Here is a 22,311-nt window from a genome sequence, read left to right as displayed (position 1 = left end):
TCGTTCTTGCACTCATAGTCAGAGTGTCCATACGAAGTTGTTCGACAGCATTTCGTCAAGTCATTTGCAAGTCATACAGATAGTCTTTCGTGACTTATCTTTAAATTAAAAGTCTTTCAAGACTTATTTTCAACAAATAAAAGGCTTTCATGACTTATTTCAAAAGTAGAATCTTTCACGATTTCTAATTTCAAATAAATAGAATCTTTCATGATTCTTTCTTCAGTTGTATTCACCAATTTACATTATATAAATTTGTGTAATAATTTTAATATTCAATTATTGAATGTAACTTTTATTTTGAATTATATCTAAAAAAAACAAAGTCTCAATGAAAATTAAGCGAGAGTAACCGATCAACGAAATTACTCACGTAAGTCATAAATTGTAATTAATATTGTAGACTCAATTTAATCCGTCAGAAATATGAAGTGTTAAAATCAATTTCAAACAAAACCTTGTGTATCCTTTTGAAATTATCTTCCCGTCCGTGCTATTGACCGCGAGGTTAGGCTAAAAAGGGAACGAGTTACAAATGGGATATTTGAAGATTCATCAAAATATTTTTCACTAATTAACCTTTGATCAATACGATTTCAATTTCCAGTTTCCGATTACTTGTCTCTTGAGATATTTTCTATGAGGTTAAACATTTAACTCTGCAGGTTATTTTACAAAAAGTTTTCACACTTTTTCATGTCAGTTTACCCATTTCTGACATAACAGAAGTTGCCGAAACTAATCGTTTATAACTTTGAAATGAGTGCNCCCCAAGCAGTATATAAGGGAGGACACAAGTCCTTTTCTTCACTTGCTTGCGTACTTGCTTACTTGCTTGTACTTCGATCACCGACTTCGACACCTACTCTGCTGAATTCATCATCGACACCTCGTTCTTGCACTCATAGTCAGAGTGTCCATACGAAGTTGTTCGACAGCATTTCGTCAAGTCATTTGCAAGTCATACAGATAGTCTTTCGTGACTTATCTTTAAATTAAAAGTCTTTCAAGACTTATTTTCAACAAATAAAAGGCTTTCATGACTTATTTCAAAAGTAGAATCTTTCACGATTTCTAATTTCAAATAAATAGAATCTTTCATGATTCTTTCTTCAGTTGTATTCACCAATTTACATTATATAAATTTGTGTAATAATTTTAATATTCAATTATTGAATGTAACTTTTATTTTGAATTATATCTAAAAAAAACAAAGTCTCAATGAAAATTAAGCGAGAGTAACCGATCAACGAAATTACTCACGTAAGTCATAAATTGTAATTAATATTGTAGACTCAATTTAATCCGTCAGAAATATGAAGTGTTAAAATCAATTTCAAACAAAACCTTGTGTATCCTTTTGAAATTATCTTCCCGTCCGTGCTATTGACCGCGAGGTTAGGCTAAAAAGGGAACGAGTTACAAATGGGATATTTGAAGATTCATCAAAATATTTTTCACTAATTAACCTTTGATCAATACGATTTCAATTTCCAGTTTCCGATTACTTGTCTCTTGAGATATTTTCTATGAGGTTAAACATTTAACTCTGCAGGTTATTTTACAAAAAGTTTTCACACTTTTTCATGTCAGTTTACCCATTTCTGACATAACAGAAGTTGCCGAAACTAATCGTTTATAACTTTGAAATGAGTGCCAGGACAAAAAAAAAGAAAAATACGTATGAATTGAGTAAAGATGTGATTTTTATTTGGAATTAGTTTCAGTTGAATCAGACACTTCTAATAGATACTTATTGAGATTTGAAAAAAAGTGTCAAAATGAGCCAGAAGATAACTATTAATGGTAAATATTTTCGAAGTGATCTTCAATCGAATTTGCACAATAATCAAGCCGTTTCAGGAAACTATGAAAAACTTGTTCAATCTGAGATGGAGAAATACCGGAAATTCCGTCTCTGATGGCTTTTTTCAAATCATCTTTGGTCTCGGGTTTTTCCGGATAAACATTATCTTTCAGGAAGCCCCATAAGAAGAAGTCACACGGATTCAAGTCGGGTGAATAAGGAGGCCATTCCATACCTCCATGCGCAAACTTGGGGTATCCTAATCCGATGACGCGATCACAATACACTTCATAAATAGCTTCAAATACGTCCTTAGTTTTATGCGGTGTAGCGCCATCTTGCATAAAATAATAGTTCTTAACCAATCCTCTTCTTTTAGCCAAAGGGAGAAATTTAGTTTGTAGCATTTCTCGATATCTATTGCCTTTAATGGTTCCTTCTATGAATTCTAAGTGTATTGTTTTGATTGAAATAGCTGCCCAAACAGTCACTTTAACAGGGTGTAAAGACTTTGCCTCAGATGAGTGTGGATTTTCGCGATCCCTAAAACGGTAATTTTGGTTATTTACATATCCATTTAAATAAAAGTGAGCTTCGTCTGTTAAGATTATGTGATTGATGTCGATCTCATCATTTTCAAATTTCTGTGTCATAATTTTACAAAACTCAATTCTTTTGTTTTTGGAATCTTCTGTGAGCAACTGATGGGTCGTAATTTTATAAGGGTGTAACTTGAGGAAATTCTTCAATATTAATCTCAGTGTCTCTCGGTTCAGTTTCAACGTTGCCGCTGCTTTTCGTATCGAATCCGTTGGATTATTCTTGAAATGTTCTTCGATCTTGGCAATCGTATCTTCTGTTGTAACTGAGTGTGATGGACCAGGAAGATCATGACGACGGTCCTCAAGAGTAAAATACTTGATGAAATTATTGATGAATTTCTCTGGGAGAGAAAGTAATAAATACTTGAAAGTTTTAGTCAAAAGTGAGGTTATACGATGAAGTCAGATAAATTTTTTTTTATTCTCACTTTCTGAGGGTGTTTTGACTGGCTACTTTTTTACTTCCAAATTTGGTACGAAAGCCTCTATATGCTTCAGTATAGTTTTTACCTCAAGTATAAAAGCACTCAATAAGATATACTTTTTCTTCGTTTGTAAGGTTACTCGTTTTGAAGTACACGTAGTTCTTCTTGTAGCGTCTCAATAGAAACTGACAACACTCTAGTATATATCTAATGGATATAATCTTCGGGGTCTCAGTAGGAAGGGAAGATATGTGAGTATATTAGGTGTGTGGCTTAATTTTTACAGATTTTTTCTTCGAGCTTAAAAGTATATTTAAAATATAAATATATTCACGGTCTTTTCTGGTTTTGAAAGGATCGGACAAAAGGTTTCAGAACACGGAACGACAAGTCTATGTAAGTTACGTAGGCTTTCAGAATAGCAGAGTTTACGATGGCAACTGGTAAACAACACATTCAGCACTGCATTTTATACGAATTCCAACAAGGAAAAAATACTTCTGAAGCACGGGAATCAATGTGTAGTATTCTTGGTGCCAACGTTATATCTTATGAAACGTGTAATTATTGGTACAAACGTTTTAGAAGTGGTGATTTCGATCTGAGTGACCAGCCACGTCCTGGACAACCTCGAAAGTTTATAGATGCGGAATTGCAAGCTCTACTGGATGAAGACTCAACGCATACGCAACAAGAGCTTGCCGCTCAGTTAGGAGTCATCCGAACACCTATTTCTAAGCGTTTGCGTCAAATGGGAAAAATCCAAAAAGTTGGAAGGTGGGTCTCACATGTGTTGACCGAACACAACCTAGGTCAACGTATGAACACGCACCTTTCACTGCTTGCCCGGCAACAAAAAAGAGAATTGTGACGGGTGATGAAAAGTATATTTTTTACGAGAATCCCACACGTAAAAAGTCGTGGGTAGATCCCGGACAATCCAGTCCATCGACGCCGAAACAGAACATCCACTTAAAGCCCTGCTGGCTTGGCGCAGTGGGTAAGTACGTTGGCTCACATGCGAAAGGTTCCGAGTTCAAATCCCGGCCGGGTAGGATGGTGCGATCTAACCATTTAAGGTCTTGATCATCATCGCAGTATACCCTAACTAGGTCGAAGCGATGTGAAATAACGGTAAAAAAACATCCACTTAAAGAAGATTCTCATGTGTATTGGGTGGGGCATGAAGGGTGTGCTTCATTACGAACTCCTGGAAACAGGTCAGACGGTGACTGCGAAACGCTACAGCCGACAACTGAACAAACTGAGCGAAGAACTTGGTCGGAAAAGGCCATTTACTGGGCAAGGAAGCAGGCAAGTCATACTGCTGCATGACAATGCTGGAACTCACGTTGCTCGCGCCACTCAGAAGATCTTCTTGAACTTGGGATGGGAAGTTCTCCCGCACGCGGCATATTCATCAGACTTGGCCCCAACCGATTATCACTTGTTCCGGTCCATGCAGCACGCCTTAGTGGATAAACAGTTTAAAACGCTGGACGATGTGCGTAAATTCGTCGATGACTTTATCGCCTCAAAGCCTGCAAGTTTCTTTCGCGACAGCATTCGAATGTTACCGGAGAAATGACGCAAGGTCATACAAAACGATGGACAATATTTCCAAGATTAAGTTCGTTGTTCTCTACTTATTTATAATAAATAAATTTACTGAATAATCTATAAAAATTAAGTCACACACTTAATACTTTAGGCAACTTCCCATTTGTCACCCTGTACTATTGACCACTCTACGGGGTTAAAATAATCTCGACTTTGCGAAATATTATCATTTATTGACATGCTTTCATGAGATACACTCATAATACATGGGGGGGGGGGTAGCTTCAACAATTCTCAATATTTATCAGCGGTATATTGTGGTTTAGATAGTGAAATAATAATGATAACAAAAAGAACCTTATCCTACATTAGATGCGCAGTAAACCAAAAGAGTTCAGACGGCAAGAGGCTTTAAAATAAAATTTAAACAAAAAAGAAAATAATCCATACTTTGACAGGCCATTGCGTGAGTGCAATAAAGTAAAATAAAATAATCCCATAATGAATCCCTTTACAACCTAACTCATTTCTCGAAAAGCAAACTACACTTCCCATACAAATTCCAAAGCGATATTATGTCGCGCGTGAGCCTCTCTCAAGTGAATTCTTCCTAAATTTCAGTGCATCAGAGATAAACAAAGATATACGTTTGAGTTCTGTGGGGGTATCAATAAAATATAATAATTCACATAACAATTCCCAGTTAGAATAAGCCAATAGATGAGCCCCAAAATGCAAAACTCTGAGGTGGTGGTAATACGGACAATATAACAAAATGTGATCCCAAGTTTCATAATTGCAAAAACATAGTTTACATAACAAATGGGGAGTTAGGCGATGGATTTCGTGGTTTGCGATTATTCTGCTAGAGTAAACGTTCGCGCGTCTCACTTGAGCTATAGTTCTGGCATATATGATAGGACATCTTAAGAGAATATAGCTAGCAGTCCCGTCTTGGATGCTACGTGGAAATTTAAATTGAACAGAGCTGCTATTCACATAGCTCAAAAAGTCTTGAGATCTAAGTGTAGAATGAAACTGTTCCAAAATAGTATCTTTATGCTAGAGCCAAACGGCAGGATCCAAGAAATTTACAAATCTCGCCTATATTCAGTTCCTTTAAGCATTGCTGAACTTTTGAAAGCCAATTAAATTTCTCCCTATTAGTGGGCTTATCCAATAAAAAAACTAGTCTTTTAAAGCAAATTAAGGGTAGCCGTTGACTATCCATCTTCAAAATTCTGATTATCCATTTAATTGTCAGCTCAAGGGCTCTACAAGCTAGATGCTTCAGCCTTAATTCTAGGCGAATCAAATACCCGGGGGTATTTGGTGGTAGTAGCAAAAGATGTTTCCCGAATTCATTCTGAGTCTTCTCCAGTTCATGCAAACGTCGCGGACCCCAAAAAGAGACCGAATAAAAATGTGTAGGTGAGATAATGCTCTCAAATAGCATAATTTTACTCTGCCAAACATCAAACTTGGCCATGGCTAAAATGGACTTGGTAGTTCCAATCGCCATGGTGGCCTTTTGCATCGCATGAGCCACAGCAGCATCACCCTTCAGCCCAGTATCGAAAACTACGCCCAGATAAACAAATCTATTGACTACTTCTAATAATTGGCCATTGTACCAAAACTCATTAGGCTTAAAGCGATGGATCCTGCCGCTTGCTCTGAAAGGCATAACCTTAGTCTTGGAAGTGTTCACATTTAACTCATTAGCAACGCAGTAGTCCTACAGAATCCTCAAGTTTACTTCAACATCCTTGAAGTTGCTAGCCAAGAGAGCCGCGTCATCTGCGTACATTGGGAGGAGATCTGACTGGCCATCAATATTGAGCCCACCGCACCCCTTGTTCCTAAAAAATTCCTCAAAATCAGCAACGTATAAAATAAAGAGTAGTGGGCTCAAAATTTCCCCCTGTAAGACCCCCTCCGTGATCTCAAAACTCCCGGACAACTCGCCAGTGACCTTGACCCGAGTAGATGCCTTATCATAGATTTCCTTAAGAACTCTAATAATCTTAACGCTTACCCTCATCGAGAATAATTTCTTCCAGAGGAGCGTGTGAGGAACAGAGTCAAATGCTCGTTTGAAATCAATAAAAATGGAATACACTGAATTGCCCTCGAATCTTAGTTGATTTTGTAGTGTCGTATATAACACGAAGATCTGTTCCTCACAACTGCTCCCCCTCCGAAAACCCGCCTGAGATTCGGGTAAAATGCCAGCTCCCTCCACCGAACGCTCCAGCTTGTTAGCCATCAGCCGAGTGAATAATTTCGAAATATCATTAACCAAGGCTATACCTCTATAATTACTTGGATCGCGTCTGTCTCCCTTTTTGAACAACAGAGATATAGCAGAGGAAGGCAGCTTATCCGGAACCTTCTCGGACACAAACATTTCATTGAAAAAGTCTAACAAGTAGCTCTTACCATTAGGGGGAAGTGACTTAAAAAATTCATTCTGAATCTGATCCGGTCCCGGAGACCTACCGTTCTGACTGGCTCTCAACGCACTCTCCAATTCATCCAGAAAATCTTTGATCAAGTACTGGGTTCTCGATACCCAAAAAGGCCAGCTCCAGATAGGAACGTGGGGGATATAAGTTATTGTAAAAATTCTCCCACTCTTCCATAGTGATACTATTAAGCTCTGAAAATTTTGATCTGCGCTCACGCACAGCCTTCCAAAACTCAAACGGGTTCTTAACATTACCGAATTTTAAGGTGATATTAAGCTTGTTCTCCTTTTGCTTAATGCTGACAGCTCTCTTATCAATAATAATTCTTCACTACTTCTAACCAGGGAGAACTCCAAGTGAGCCTTTTTCTTAATTTTTTTGACCTCTCTCCACGCTCTGTTGACAACTTGTTTGAGAGCCTTAACATTTTGGTCCACCCACTTCTTTTTTCTAGAATCTGAGAAAACTGCCTGTATAGCTGGCTTGCTAACACTCATCATACCAACGGACATAGCCACCTCATTTACACCATGTATTAAAAATGTATATCTCGACGAGACATCAAGCCCTAAACCTAGACATTCGCCATCAAATACACGGTCCAGATCTCTCGTGAATTCCATCTTCAGTTCCGACCTCCATCTAAGTCTCTTAACCTGAGAACCAGCCCTAGGTACAGACTCAGGTACTGAGATAATACACTGGCGAAGTTCAACATATATAGGGAAATAGTCAGAACTGAAAACCTGATCAACTATATAACCATTCTATTTAAAATTGGAAAAATCTGCGGACTCACCCATAATAAATCAACTGTACTACAACCACGGGAATTAACAAAAGAGATCTGAGCCGGATAGTCTCCAGGAATACGCCCATTTACCAAGAAGAGACCATTCTCACTCAAAACATCATTAAGTAGTCTGCCTTCTTTTTTCTCCTCCTGGTCCACGAATTTTCTAGATGAGAAAAGACGGGACTCCTGCAATAGCCCCTCCGGAATGTCGCAATTGGCTCCGCCAATTCTCCCGTTGAAGTCTCCACCCTGCATGATGGGAACATCATTGTATTTATCAGCTATATTTGACAGCATCTCGTTCAGAAGCTCAACAGCAGTTTCGTACTCTCTGAAGTCCTCATAAGGTGGGATGTAGACCACTCCAATAATGTGATGACTCNCGCTCACGCACAGCCTTCCAAAACTCAAACGGGTTCTTAACATTACCGAATTTTAAGGTGATATTAAGCTTGTTCTCCTTTTGCTTAATGCTGACAGCTCTCTTATCAATAATAATTCTTCACTACTTCTAACCAGGGAGAACTCCAAGTGAGCCTTTTTCTTAATTTTTTTGACCTCTCTCCACGCTCTGTTGACAACTTGTTTGAGAGCCTTAACATTTTGGTCCACCCACTTCTTTTTTCTAGAATCTGAGAAAACTGCCTGTATAGCTGGCTTGCTAACACTCATCATACCAACGGACATAGCCACCTCATTTACACCATGTATTAAAAATGTATATCTCGACGAGACATCAAGCCCTAAACCTAGACATTCGCCATCAAATACACGGTCCAGATCTCTCGTGAATTCCATCTTCAGTTCCGACCTCCATCTAAGTCTCTTAACCTGAGAACCAGCCCTAGGTACAGACTCAGGTACTGAGATAATACACTGGCGAAGTTCAACATATATAGGGAAATAGTCAGAACTGAAAACCTGATCAACTATATAACCATTCTATTTAAAATTGGAAAAATCTGCGGACTCACCCATAATAAATCAACTGTACTACAACCACGGGAATTAACAAAAGAGATCTGAGCCGGATAGTCTCCAGGAATACGCCCATTTACCAAGAAGAGACCATTCTCACTCAAAACATCATTAAGTAGTCTGCCTTCTTTTTTCTCCTCCTGGTCCACGAATTTTCTAGATGAGAAAAGACGGGACTCCTGCAATAGCCCCTCCGGAATGTCGCAATTGGCTCCGCCAATTCTCCCGTTGAAGTCTCCACCCTGCATGATGGGAACATCATTGTATTTATCAGCTATATTTGACAGCATCTCGTTCAGAAGCTCAACAGCAGTTTCGTACTCTCTGAAGTCCTCATAAGGTGGGATGTAGACCACTCCAATAATGTGATGACTCCCCAATAAAACGATCTTGATAAGAATCCACCATTTACTTATTTCTATAACTAAAAACTTATGTGTTTTCTCAACGAGGAAAGCCAAGCCCCCACCGGCACGTCCACGAGAACAGACTCTCGTTCCTTCCCTCCATGTGCAGATAAAACGACTGTCCATCCAGTGAGGTACCCAAGAGGGCGGATTTTCTAGCCATGTTTCCGTCACTCCAATCACAATGGCATTATCGAAGAAAGGAGGTGCATCAAACAGATTCTCAGCTCCATGGCAATTCCAGAAGACAATAAAGGGGGTGGAAACGGTGTAGAGGGGTCTGGCTAGTTTTTTGGTAGTAATGGGGCCTGAGGGTCCTCAGTCTGACCACTGTGCTCCATGGTAAGAGAAGTAGAATGAGAGCCCAGTTTTTGGTTTCTATCGTTGTGTTGACTAGGCTGTGGAGTGAAGGAGCCCGTACGTTGGTTCCAGATAAGCGTTGGTTCCCCATCAACTTCAACTCTATCATGGAACGTCTTGACCTTCTTCCCCAGCCCCTTCAACTCCTTTACCTTTTGCCTGACTCTCCATGCAATTTCTCTCTCCAAATTTGTCTTATCGTTTTCTATTAAAATAGAGCCCTTAATTAATATCTTACTCTTTCTAGACATTATCAAATGTTTACTATCCTATTCTGAAAGTTTGACAACAACGAATTTTTTCCCCTCTGGGCCCATAATAGAGACCTCCACCACATTAGACACCCCAAAGGACTCATCCAAGAATTTTTTAACACCGACCTTCACATTGTTTAGGTCAAGAGAGAGTCTTCTGATTATTATGTTCAACTTCTTCTCTGCTTTCTCCTTGGCCTCGACTGCAGAGGAATCGTTTGCCACCCAGTTTGTGAGATGACTGTCAGCGCTTGGTTCCCTCTTGTTAGAAGATGCACAGGTTTGCTCCAAAACAAGTACTCTTTGACTGAGCTGTTGATAGTCTCCAACACTCTTATTGAGTTTAGTTTCAACAGACGAAAGCCTCTCACTAATCTCACCACACTTCAAGTCCATAGTCTTTTGCAGAGAGTCAAAATTCTCTTGCTGGTCACTATCAAGCTGATTTAAGCGAGCCAAGAGAATTTTTTCTAGTTTTTGGAAGGCTGTCTCTTCCCCCATTATATCCTTAGAGTTCGCCTTTGCGAAATACTAATTATTTTTATATTTAGATTGTCCATAAGATGTCTTAAAGATTGAAAAGCCGATTTGATGTGGAGAATTGTGGGTACTGCATCAACAGATGATTTAATAATGAGATGGAAGACGCATGTTTTTCCTTCTGAGAAAGCGAAAGCATCCTCCAAGATTTCTTTACACGTTTCCAATTTTTGAATGGAAAATCTTCCTCTTGTCAACAAATCGAGTCTGACATCAGAGGTGATCCCGAGTCGACGATTTTTTGGGTCTGCTTTTTTTTAGTTCTGATTAGACGTACACAACTCTTTCAAGATCTCTCCAGACCGAGATTGACCTGAGATTGACCTCAGTCCTAATCAGTTCTGCGACGTAGTTTTTCGGAGACCGTTCGAATCCTCAGTTCTTTTCGGCCCTGATAAGTCCACCTTTATACTAGACTTCGAGATTTTACGAGGGGTTACAGGGAGAAGGCATGTATACGGAGGGTTGAAATTTATACCCAATAAGAAGAGAGGGTTGCAGAATATATTTTAAGCACCCTCATCTCTCCGTTTGCATGCCGTGTTTCAATAAAAAAACAGTAAACGTTGATTCTGTATTCATTGACCCCTCTGATGCCAATGAAACCCTCAGAGGCGCCAGAAATGTCGAAATAAATTTTTCTTTTCACCTGGGGCCAAAGTGTCAAATCTTGGATTTTTCTGGAGGGAACGTCGACGTTCGCTAAAATCGAATTTTTTCACCAAGTGAAGGTTGGTTCTGTATCTACTGACGATTCTGATGGTAATGAAATCCTAGGAAGCACCAGAAATGCCGAAATAAAAAATTTGCATTTTCACCTCGATCAAGGATACGGTTTTTTAACAATTGAATTTTTTATTTGGACAGCACATGCAAGCGGAGAGACGACGGTGGCTAGAATAGATTCTAGACCCACATTTAAATGCACTGGTGGCAACACTTTATAATCTGGAGCGCGAGAATGTGAATATTAGCCTGTTGCTATGAGCGTTTCTTTTTTACTGTTAACCCAAAAAATACAAGTTACATCGTTGAAAAGCTCATTGGCGAATTATATACCCACTGTCAATCATTTGGAGATAGTGGAGGGGGAAGTTCTGTCATATATAGATACGCGATGCGCTCGGCCTGATGTTTTATACAGTCGGAATTAAAATTTCTTGGCCGATACGTTACCGCGTGTCTCGAGTCAACAATGCTTTCCCGCGTCCGGGAAAAACAGTGCCTATCATCTCTTCATTTCCAAAATTCAGAAATCTGTAATCTTTGGCCTTGCCTATTTTGGATTCTGTAACTGGTGGCCGATTGGAATGGGGACTTGATGAAAACCGGCAGCTAAGTCAAGAATACTAAAATATTCGGCGCCTCCAAGTTGATCCAGAATGTCAGTGATGTTAGGAAGGAAATAGGAATCACTAACTGTTTTTTCATTAAACCCGCGGGGTAATCAATGACCATTTGCCATGGGGGCCATTTGGGGACAATCCATAGGGGGGAATTATACGAAGAGTTGGATGGTTTGATAATTTTTTTATCGAGCAATTCGTTTACCTGAGTTGTGATCTCTTCTTTATGGATTTGTGGGAATCGGTACTGTTTAGTGTTAATGAATAGTTCGTCTGTGGTGATGATTTCGTGCTTCGTAGCGTCCGTTATACCTATGTTCTTTCCGGGTAGGGTGAATTGATAGGGGAATAATTTGATATTTTCGAGCACGCTACTTTTTTCCTTGTCATCTATAGAATCTAATTTCCGAGATTCCGCCGATTTCACGAGTCGCAAGGTGTCAGCTTTAAGTTTCTCCGTGCCTGGATTTCCGGTTCGCGCTAAACGTGGTGTTGGGGAAATAATATCGCACTCTTCAAGCTCAACGGGAGGTATTGTGAGAGTGACAGAGTGAGCGTTTATATTAATGACAACCATTTTCGCTACGCTATTCTCTTTTTTCACGAGGACTTCTCCCAAATATATCCCGGGACCGGCGTCGATTGATCTTATACCCCGTTTCGCGAAATATCTCTTTGATGGAAATCGCGAAAAGAATCTTCGTTCGAGTGTGTAGTTTGAAGTTTGTATGTAAACAAAACGGGAGAGTTTCTGTGCCTACCTGAATATGACCAGGAAAGTCATTACTGAACTGTAGGGCTTTTTATTTTGTCAAGAATGGCATGCCCAAAATACCGGTTTCTGTAAGTGGACAACTGTCATCGACGATTCGAAATTTATTTTTCACAAAATTCATTGGGAGGAGAAATTGCCCCTGAGTATGAACCATACCAGATCCTATTCCCATTAGGCTATACAACACGTGATCGTTTACTCGGATATCTGAACTAAGTCCTTTCCTTTTAATAAGATTTAATTAAGAACCTGTATCGACTAAAAAAAGATGGCATTATCCGCGGCAAAGAGGGGATTTTGGAAGTTGACAGTGGGTAATTCCGTGATGTCTCTTATCTGCGATTGATAGCAGACCTATGATAGCGGCGCGGGCGAAAAGGGGTTTAGTTGCAGTCCCGCTGATCTGGAGTCCCCCATTCGAATTTAACTGGGGCGCTCGTGCAGGTTGTGTCCTATGGGATTGTGAACACATTCTGTAGTTGCGAGAAAATCCATTCTTTTTAGAACAACATACGTTTTCCTCATGACCAAATTTTCCACACCAATGGCACGCAGGTTTCAAAGGTTCTGAGCAGTCAAGTGCAATATGACCGACTTGGTGGCAATTGTAACAAGTTCGAGAATCAAAGGCATGTGAATCGAATGCTCTCGCTTCGCGAAGAATTGGCTTGGATGAGGAGGTATCTCCGAGTATTCCAAAAATTTCTCTTTCGAGTCTAGCCGCGATGTCGATGGCGGAATCGAGGGAGTCAGGTTCATCATTATTAATGATATCGCGGAAAAAGGATTTACGAAACCCACGGGTGAAACCCATGACCGCGGCGTTAGTCAACATCAATTTTACCACGAAAGCTTGTTGTGCATAAAATTTCTCTGTGGCTGCTTCTAAATCTCGATTGAGTATCTGGTTGACTCTCGCGCGGTAAACTTCAGCATTCTCGCCTTCTGCCTGACGTACTGATTGTAAGTCTTTGTAAGCGTGTTCTGGATTGAAATCTCGCGCAAAAGCGTTTTTCAAAATTTTAATCAACTCTTGTAAATTTTCGGGATCTTGGCGATTTGCAATGAGCGAATCTGCGCGCCCCACGATTTTATTTTGAATGAATGCGAGAACGTTGTTCCTATCTATTTCTTTGACTCTTGAGATTGCCTTTTTACACTGTTTCAGAAATTTTGTGGGGGTACACAATTTCCCGACGAATTGTGGGACCAGTTGGGCAGCTAATGTCACGGATAGATAAGAAACATTGGGAGCTAAAGGGGTAGTTGATCACAGAAACGTTTTGAGAAGAATTTGAAGAACCACTATTATTTGAAGGGGTATAAGACGAGCCAGAAACATTTAAGGTCTGTCAAGTTGGCAGTCCTAGGTGCTCAAATCTGGTACAAAATTTGCGCAAAATTGGGCGCTTTTTGGTCGCTTTTTTTAGGCCAATTTTGTTTTTTTGGTGCTCCCATAGGATTTCCCAAAATGGCGTTTTTTCAATTTGAGCATCAAGTTAGCACGAAAAGAGGGTTAAAAAAATCAAACCGGGGGGATAATGAGGCGCTTTTTATGTGCTCTCTGATACTGGGAAGAAAACTGCGGAAGAATGTTTTTTTTTAACAAGAATGGAAGCGTTCGCAAGGATACAACATGGATGGTAAAAGGGTAGGGAAGATAACCATATGGGTATGGCGAATTACCCGAATTAGGTGCTATTCAATGAGACAAAACAAAATTTTAGTGCTCGATCCCCGGCCAACTTGTCCAGGGGATCAATCGAGTCAAGAGGCAGGGTCATTAGGCATTTCTCCAGCAGTCTCGGAATGATGGACATGCTTAGACAGATTAGGCACTCTTGAATGGAAACAACTTAAATTTTGGTGCTCCGTCTCTCGACCGAGATTCAATGGAAGCATCGTCGAGTCAAGAGACAATGTCACTGGGCATGCCTCTAGCAGTCTCGGAGTGGTGGGCTGCTTGGAAACATTAGGCGCTCTTGAACGAAGACAATTTAAATTTTGGTGCTCCGTCGCTCGGCCGAAATCTAATGGGCGCACTGTCGAGTCAAGAGACAAAGTCAGTGGGCATGCCTCTAGCAGTCTCGGACTGGTGGACATGCTTGGAGACATTAGGCGCTCTCGAACGAAGACAATAAAAATTTTTGTGTTCCGTCTCTCGGCCGAGATTCAATGGAAGCTCAGTTGAGTCCAGAGATAAAGTCATTGGACAAGTCACCGCCAGTCTCGGAAGGGTGGAGATGCTTGAACACATAAGGCGCTCTCGAATGAAGGCAATTAAATATTTGGTACTTCGTCTCTCGATCAAGATCCAATAGAAGCTCAGTCGAGTCAAAAGACGAAGTCATTGGGCATGTCTTCACCTGCCTCGGGATGGTGGACATGATTGAACACATTAGGCGCTCGCGAATGAAGGCAATTAAAAAATTGGTGCTTCGTCTCTCGATCGAGATCCAATGGAAGCTCCGTTGAGTCAAGAGATAAAGTATTGGGCAAGTCTCCAGCATTCTCGGAATGCTGGACATGTTTGGAGACATTAGGCGCTCTTGAATGGAGACAATTTAAATTTTAGTGTCTCATTTCAACTGGGATCCAATGGAAGCACTGTCGAGTCAATGGTCCACCACTCCGCGACTGCTTGGAATGGTCCATCCCTCCGCGACTGCTAGAGGCATGCCCAATGAATTTGTCTCTTGACTCGACTGAGCTTGCATTGGATTTCGATCGAGAGACGAAGCACCAAATGTTCAATTGCCTTGATTTGCGAGAGCCTAATATCTCCAACCAGGTCCTCCATCCCGATACTGGCGGTGATATGCCCAATGACTTTGTCTCTTGACTCGGCTAACCTGTCATTGGTGGTCGTCTTCGATCTCGATCGAGACGAAGCACCAAATTTTTAATTGTCTTCATTTGCGAGCGCCCAATGTCTGCAAGGATATTCACCATTCCGAGACTGCTGGAGACATGTCTAATGATTTTGTATTTTGACTCGACGGAGCTTCCATTGGATTTCGATCGAGAGACGAAGCACCAAATTTTTAATTGCCTTCATTCGTGAACGCCTAATGTGTCCAAGCATGTCCACCATTCCGAAGCTGGTGGAAACATGCTCAGTGACTTTGTCTTTTGACTCGACTGAGCGTCCATTTGATCTCAATCGAGAGACGAAGAATTAAATTTTTAATTGTTTTGATTGCGTGCGCCTAATGTCTCCAAGCATGTCCACCACTCCGAGACTACTAGAGGCATGCCTAATGACTGTCTCTCGACTCGACGGTGCTTCCATCGGATCCCGGTTGAGAAACAGAGCACCAAATTTCAAATTGTTTCCATTCATGAGCGCCTAATGTCTCCAAGCATATCCACCATTCCGAGACTGTTAGAGACTTGTCCAATGACTTTATCTCTTGACTCGACTGAGCTTCAATTGGATCTCGGCCGAGAGACGGACCACCAAAACTTAAATTGTCTCCATTCAAGAGTGCCTAATGCCTCCAAGCATGTCCATCATTCCGAGACTGGCGGTGACATTCCCAATGACTTTGTCTCTTGACTCAACGGTGCTTCCATTAAATATCGGTCGAGACGGAGCACCAAAATTTCCACTGTCTCCATTCAAAAGCGCCTAATATATCCAAGCATGTCCATCATTCCGAGACTGCCGGAGAATACCCAATGACCCTGTCTCTTGAACCGATTCGTTCCCTGGACAAGTTGGCCGGGGGTCGAGCACCAAAATTTTGTTTTATCTCATTGAATGGCACCTAACTCGAGGAATTCGCCATACCCATATGTCTATTTCCCCTGCTCTTCTTCTATCCATGTTGTTTCCTTGCGAACGCTTCCATTCTTGTTTTAAAACAAATATTTCTCCGCAGTTTTCTCTCCAGTATCCGAGAGCACCTAAAAAGCGCCTAATTATCCCCTAGGTTTGATTTTTTTTATCGCTTTCTTCCCCTCTTTTCGTGTTAACTTGATGCTCAAATTGAAAAAACGCAATTTTGAGAGATCCTATAAGAGTACCAAAAAAACAAAATTGGCCCCAAAAAAGCACCTAATTTTGCGAAAATTTCCGACCTGATTTGAGCACCTAGGACTGCCAACTTGACGAACCTGAAATATTTGTGCTAAGTGTTCGCTAGGTGTTTGCGAGTGTGGGGTAAAGGGAGGGTATCGGTAGCCCGATACCAAGTTCAGCGAGGTTACTCCGATTGCGCGAGGGAGGGTTTCAGGCACGTCAATCACCTCAATGGGTACAACAAAAAAATTTCCACTACCACTAGCATTCTGCTGACGATTTTTTCTGCGATTACTAAATTTTTGTTTTCTATGAATGAGCGGCACTGTGAATTTACTTTATCTCCTTTTATACAAAGAAAACGAAACAAGACGAGTGCTTGAATTGGATGAACTATCTTTAAAAACTTGCAAGTTCGGAGTTCTCTGTTCACTATCCGGCCGCTTGGGTCCACTGCTAGACTGCTCGGCTTCCGTGCGGCTTCTGGGCTATTCCACTGGGCTGCTGGACTTCTGTTCGGCTGCTGGGTTCTGCGTCTATTCTCGACTTCGCCCTTGTTGAAATTTTTGGCTAGTCTTGATAATTTTGGAGTTCTCTCACCCTCTGGTGCGTGTGTTATCAACGACAACTCTCTACCGATAATTGGGAATTGATAAAACTCAAATAGGAAAAACAAGTCAATAGATCCCATTGTTGTTAAGGTCACCCCCATTAAGGTCACAGCCTAGCAGGGAAAACAAGCATATGATCCAAAGGACCAAACGAACATGAGAGTGAAATAGGAAACAATGACTGTGAAGCATCAGAGGCTTTTATAAAAGGTGGAATGATCATATGGGTCAAACGGGAATATGTGAGAAAACACGCAAACGGATGCTAAGGATCAACAGATTATAAGGTTCATATGAGGGGCATTTGGAGAAATGCGCAAATAGACCTCAAGATTGAAACGCTTATACAGGCTAAATTATAATAACGGTCTAATGTGGGAGACAATTAAAACGATGGAATATTCTCGATTTCTATGAATCATCTAGAAGAAAAAACATGTTAATTTTCCATATTTGATAAGGACAAATTGAGTCACTTCCATCATTAGGAACACTATAAACCCATTATTTATTGATTACTAGCGTATAGGGCGCGCCACGCGTGCCTTAGTCTAGAACAGGGAGGGGGACAGAGCACACTTCCAGTAATCGTAACTCTCGGATTCAATTAGCTCGGTTACAATAGTTTGAATAAGCCCCTTTATACCGGGCGTAGGACTTTTATGACTCTCTTTATGGGGCCCCCTCCGACTGACTCAGCCCGAGAAGGAGTGGGAGTAATGTGACACTCCGGAGAATGCGGTAAAATTGAAACTTTTGGAATGGGGGAGACCGGGGTAAAGCTGAGTTCTCGCAATGATCTAGACTTAGATAGTCAGATAAACTTGCTAAACCCATCCCCCGGTGATCAGTAAAGACGGAAAAAATAAAAAATGAGAAGAATGGAATCCCACTTGCTGTGCATGCTCTCTGTTGACTGATATAAACGTTACTTTGCTACTGAAGCAAGAGAATAAAAACAATCAATTAGAAGTATTGAGATTTCGCTTCGTAAAATTAAGATGAATAAAACAAATCTTATGAATAAATTTGGAAATTTCAATTTCTAGAAAAAAATGAAATTGAGGGGAAAAAATGGTATTTTAAGAAAAATGAATAATGAATTTGAAAAACAAAATTAATCCGACGAATGACGAAAATTTTTAAAAATCATTGCTAAAAAGCAATATAAGTATGGTAGAAATTCTGACACCCGCCTCTTTGTCTTAGCTACCCCGCTTTGTCACGGTCTCTCCTATGTATTCTGTTCCTTAAGAACCGTGACTGGACTTGATACATATTATCATAAGGAATATTTTGACGTCAAAAAATTTCAATTCAGTCGCGTACTTATTGAGATATTAAGCGAAAAATATGTTCCAGAAATTGTTGTATCTCAAACACTACTTCACCTATTAAGCTAAAATTGGGCCCAGATGTGCTCCCAAATAACAACGATTATTTTAAAAAATTTCAGATTTTTGGCATCGACTTTATTCGACTTTCGTGACCACTACTGGTTCTGATATATATTTATTCTAATTTCATATTCATTTTCATTAATCAACTACGTATAATCTCTCTGGACATACGTATGTGCACAAAGCGAACAATGTTTTTGAAAACATACATTAAGATCCAGTCGGAAGCCTACCAATGAAATTAGTGTCATGTCATCTGTCAAATGGCTTCTGTCGCACTGCTTGTTTCGTGAAGATTTATAAAAAAAATTCCGAAAAATCTGCAGACATACTGACATTCACACACACATTTTCTAAAAACATCATACCTTGACATTTCATGACATTCTACATAATTTACAAGCAAAATTAGAAGATCGTCAAAACGCGCGTTTATGAAGCTTCCATTCGGAAGCAAAAATACCGGGATAACCTGCGATCACTGAAACTAAGGAGTAGCGAGTTGGAATAGTAAAAGGATGGGGGACCGAAAAAAAACACCGCGGACCAATCGCGAGGGAACATCTGGAGAACCGCTGAACCGATTTTTTTTCATGATTGTTGAATTGGTGAATTAACTCCATTAATATATTCAATTATTTTCAAACAATAAAATTGAGGGAGTTATCAATGAGTAATTAATTATTGAGATACGTAATTTGGCCGAAAAACGCTCGGTAGCAGTCTGTCGACAGTCTTGCCACATCTCTCACACAGAGTCTCTGAAAAGTATAGCTACTGGTGCTGACCCATACTCTCTCATAGATGCAGACAGGAGCCTTACAGATCCCAAAACGCAGGGACTTGGAACGAAATTCTAGAACGGAACTAAATAGCGGTTTTTGCGTTTCGTTCCCAGGAACGCTAAGCGAAACGAGACTAAACTTGGAACCAAAATCGAGTAACGTTACCACCAGGAACGAAGTTCAGGAACGAAAATTGAGTAACGTTACCGCCAGGAACGAAATTCAGGAACGATAGTTGAGTAACGATTTTATTTCCCTTTTATCACGCGCTTGGGTTTCAAGCGGTAATATTACTCGACTTCCGTTCCGGCATTTCGTTCCAGGCAGTAACGTTACCGGACTTTCGTTCCTGGTGCTAACGTTACTCAATTTTCGTTCGTAGATTTCGTTCCTGGCGGGAACATTACTCAATTTTCATCCTTGAATTTCGTTCCTAGCGGTAACGTTACTCAACTTTCGTTCCTGAACTTCGTTCCTGGCGGTAACGTTACTCAACTTTCATTCCTTAACTTCGTTCCAGGCGGTAACGTTACTCAACTTTCGTTCTGTAATTTCGTTCCTAGCAGTAACGTTACTCAATTTTCATTCCTGAATTTCGTTCCTGGGTGTAACGCTACAATTTAGTTTCATTTCTTACCTGAAGAATGAAACCGAAACAGAAGCGCGTTCCAGATCCTTGCCAAAAAGACTCAAATTTTTAATCCCGGGACGTAGTTTATATTCATACTGAAAGGTTAATTTTTGTTCCAGCAACGTGTGAATACCCAGTCCAGCAGAATGGTTACCAAAGAGGACATCAGTATTAAAATAGACGGAGATACTAAAGTGTGAGTCGCCATACAGGGATTTTCTTATGGGTTAGATTTTTGCAAAATGACGAAATTTTGGGGACAATAATGAATCTTTTTCATCTCTTTCTAGATCGTTGAGAAAAGATGTCAATTATATAGTCCTTCTTGGTAGATTTATGTGCATTTATTGGAGGACTCTCATATTATTATTATGGCCAATTGTACTTCTTCCACTGGTGATTGTCAATAACGGAGAGGTAATGACGATTCATTCACTTCAATCTGCGTCAAATAAAATATATGAATGATAAGCAAAATATGTTAATCAGTCAGTTTTCAAACCGAATTGCAGACGAATTACTTCCTTTGCAGACCCAATAAAACTTGTAAGACTGAAAAAATTCTGTAAACATGTCTTAAATTTTGAATTATCGGTGTGTTGATAAAATTATTTAAAACACTCAATTGAATCATACACTGAGAGAAAAACGAGAGAGTTCTCAAGCACGTGTTACTTGTGCCAAGAAAATGATGTTTAGGAAATTATCAAAAAGGAATTTTTTGTGCCAAACATGCAGAGAATACACCGGGATGAAACATTTTTCCCGCAAAAATAGATTTAGTAGTTCAAAAGAATTACATTCTCTGTACACGCAAGAAATATCATTTCCAGCACTACTCCTTCGTCATTCGATACTCCTATACGTATTTTGCTCCCGAAAAATATTCGTTTTATGTGATCCAAAGAACGGTAGTTTTTCGTTTCGGCTATCTAATAATCACAGATAAGAGATGAAACAATAATAATGATATGATAGCATCTTATAATTTAGGGACAAAATATTTCTTGATAAATGTCGTTCTATATGAGATATTTTCATCCTTAAAAGGCTCGTTATCCATCTCTTCAACCAAATATATCGTTATTATCGAAAGCAGAGCAATTATTCATGTTTGAGACTTTCGAATTTTAACCAAACAACTTCTTTTTGGCGAATTTCAACTAGCGATTTTGTTGGCCAAACAAGACTTGTTTGAGAACGTGTTTTTCTGTCAATGTATTGTATAAATATAAGCCCTTTGTCCAAATACAAGACCTCGCTAATGAACTGAGTACACTGATGACAATGGGAGAAAGAAGATGATATTCGCAAACAAGTTTTATTGGGAAAAGCGCCCGTTGATAATTACCAAGTATAAGACATGTTTTAATGATTACTCAAAGTGTCCTGCGATTAAACAAAATTTGTTGTGAGAATAGAATTGATTGTTCCAAAATCTTGAATTGTTCATTGTCAATAAGACATCTTATTTCTAGTACTACTTCTTTATTATTCAATGCTTCGGAAACTTTCTCAACTTTTTGAAGAAAAATTGTTTTTGTTTCCGAATGGAAGCATTGTAATAGTTGATTTTGACGATTTTCTCATTTTAACTGCGCGTGCTAATTTTTTGGAAATTTTTTATAAATGTTCACACAAAAAGGACTAAAGTTGAAGCTAAAAATCTGAAATTTTGTCACATAATTGGTATTGCTTTGGAGCCCTTCCAGACGCAACTTCAGCTCAATCAGTCAAGTAGTTGCCGAGATACAGCAATTTTTCAAAAATCTTGTTTCGTCAATATAGGACATTCCATGTTAACTCAGCCACCCTGAATTTTTCGGGTTCTCAGAATCCTGAATTCACATGCTCGCAGTCAAATACTAGATAAGTACATGATTTCCCTAAATTTTCGTTTCTTTAACATAAATTGCTTGTCTACAACATGTGTTAAAAGCTGAAATTTTTGAAAAATCATATCTCGCGAACAAATTGACGGATTTTAATAAANGCTTTGGAGCCCTTCCAGACGCAACTTCAGCTCAATCAGTCAAGTAGTTGCCGAGATACAGCAATTTTTCAAAAATCTTGTTTCGTCAATATAGGACATTCCATGTTAACTCAGCCACCCTGAATTTTTCGGGTTCTCAGAATCCTGAATTCACATGCTCGCAGTCAAATACTAGATAAGTACATGATTTCCCTAAATTTTCGTTTCTTTAACATAAATTGCTTGTCTACAACATGTGTTAAAAGCTGAAATTTTTGAAAAATCATATCTCGCGAACAAATTGACGGATTTTAATAAATAAAAAACGATTTTTTTTCGTTTTTTCATGTACTATATTCCATTTTACTAAAGATGAAAGAAACGTGAAGTTGTTTTATATCGAAATATCTCGAAACTGCCTGACCGCTAATCCTTAATTCTGATTGGTCAATATGTGACACGAAGTTATTCACAAAAAAAAACGCGGCATTTTCAAATTCTTCAGTGACATAATTTCAAATTCTTCAGTGGTAAATTTTTTTTTCACGTCGTATATATATATATATA

General features: G+C 39.6%; 2 protein-coding genes across 2 annotated transcripts in view; one reads left to right on the top strand and one right to left on the bottom strand.

Moving 5' to 3' along the window:
- LOC107042098 (GPI transamidase component PIG-S) overlaps positions 1–22,311 on the bottom strand; it is a 309,102-nt gene that overhangs the window by 213,749 nt on the left and 73,042 nt on the right. The window lies entirely within an intron of this gene.
- The window catches only part of LOC107042097 (protein I'm not dead yet), an 82,151-nt gene that overhangs the window by 23,092 nt on the left and 36,748 nt on the right, over positions 1–22,311 (top strand). The window contains exons 2-3 of the mRNA XM_015262978.1: positions 19,892–19,968; positions 20,063–20,189. Of these exons, the coding sequence (XP_015118464.1) occupies positions 19,919–19,968; positions 20,063–20,189 (177 nt within the window). The 5' untranslated portion in view covers positions 19,892–19,918. The remainder of the gene's footprint in view (positions 1–19,891; positions 19,969–20,062; positions 20,190–22,311) is intronic.

Source organism: Diachasma alloeum, unplaced genomic scaffold (genome assembly GCF_001412515.2).
Source record: "Diachasma alloeum isolate Michigan unplaced genomic scaffold, Dall2.0 Dall_scaffold_00416, whole genome shotgun sequence".
Lineage (NCBI taxonomy): Eukaryota > Metazoa > Arthropoda > Insecta > Hymenoptera > Braconidae > Diachasma > Diachasma alloeum.
This window is presented reverse-complemented; position numbering and strand designations above follow the sequence as displayed.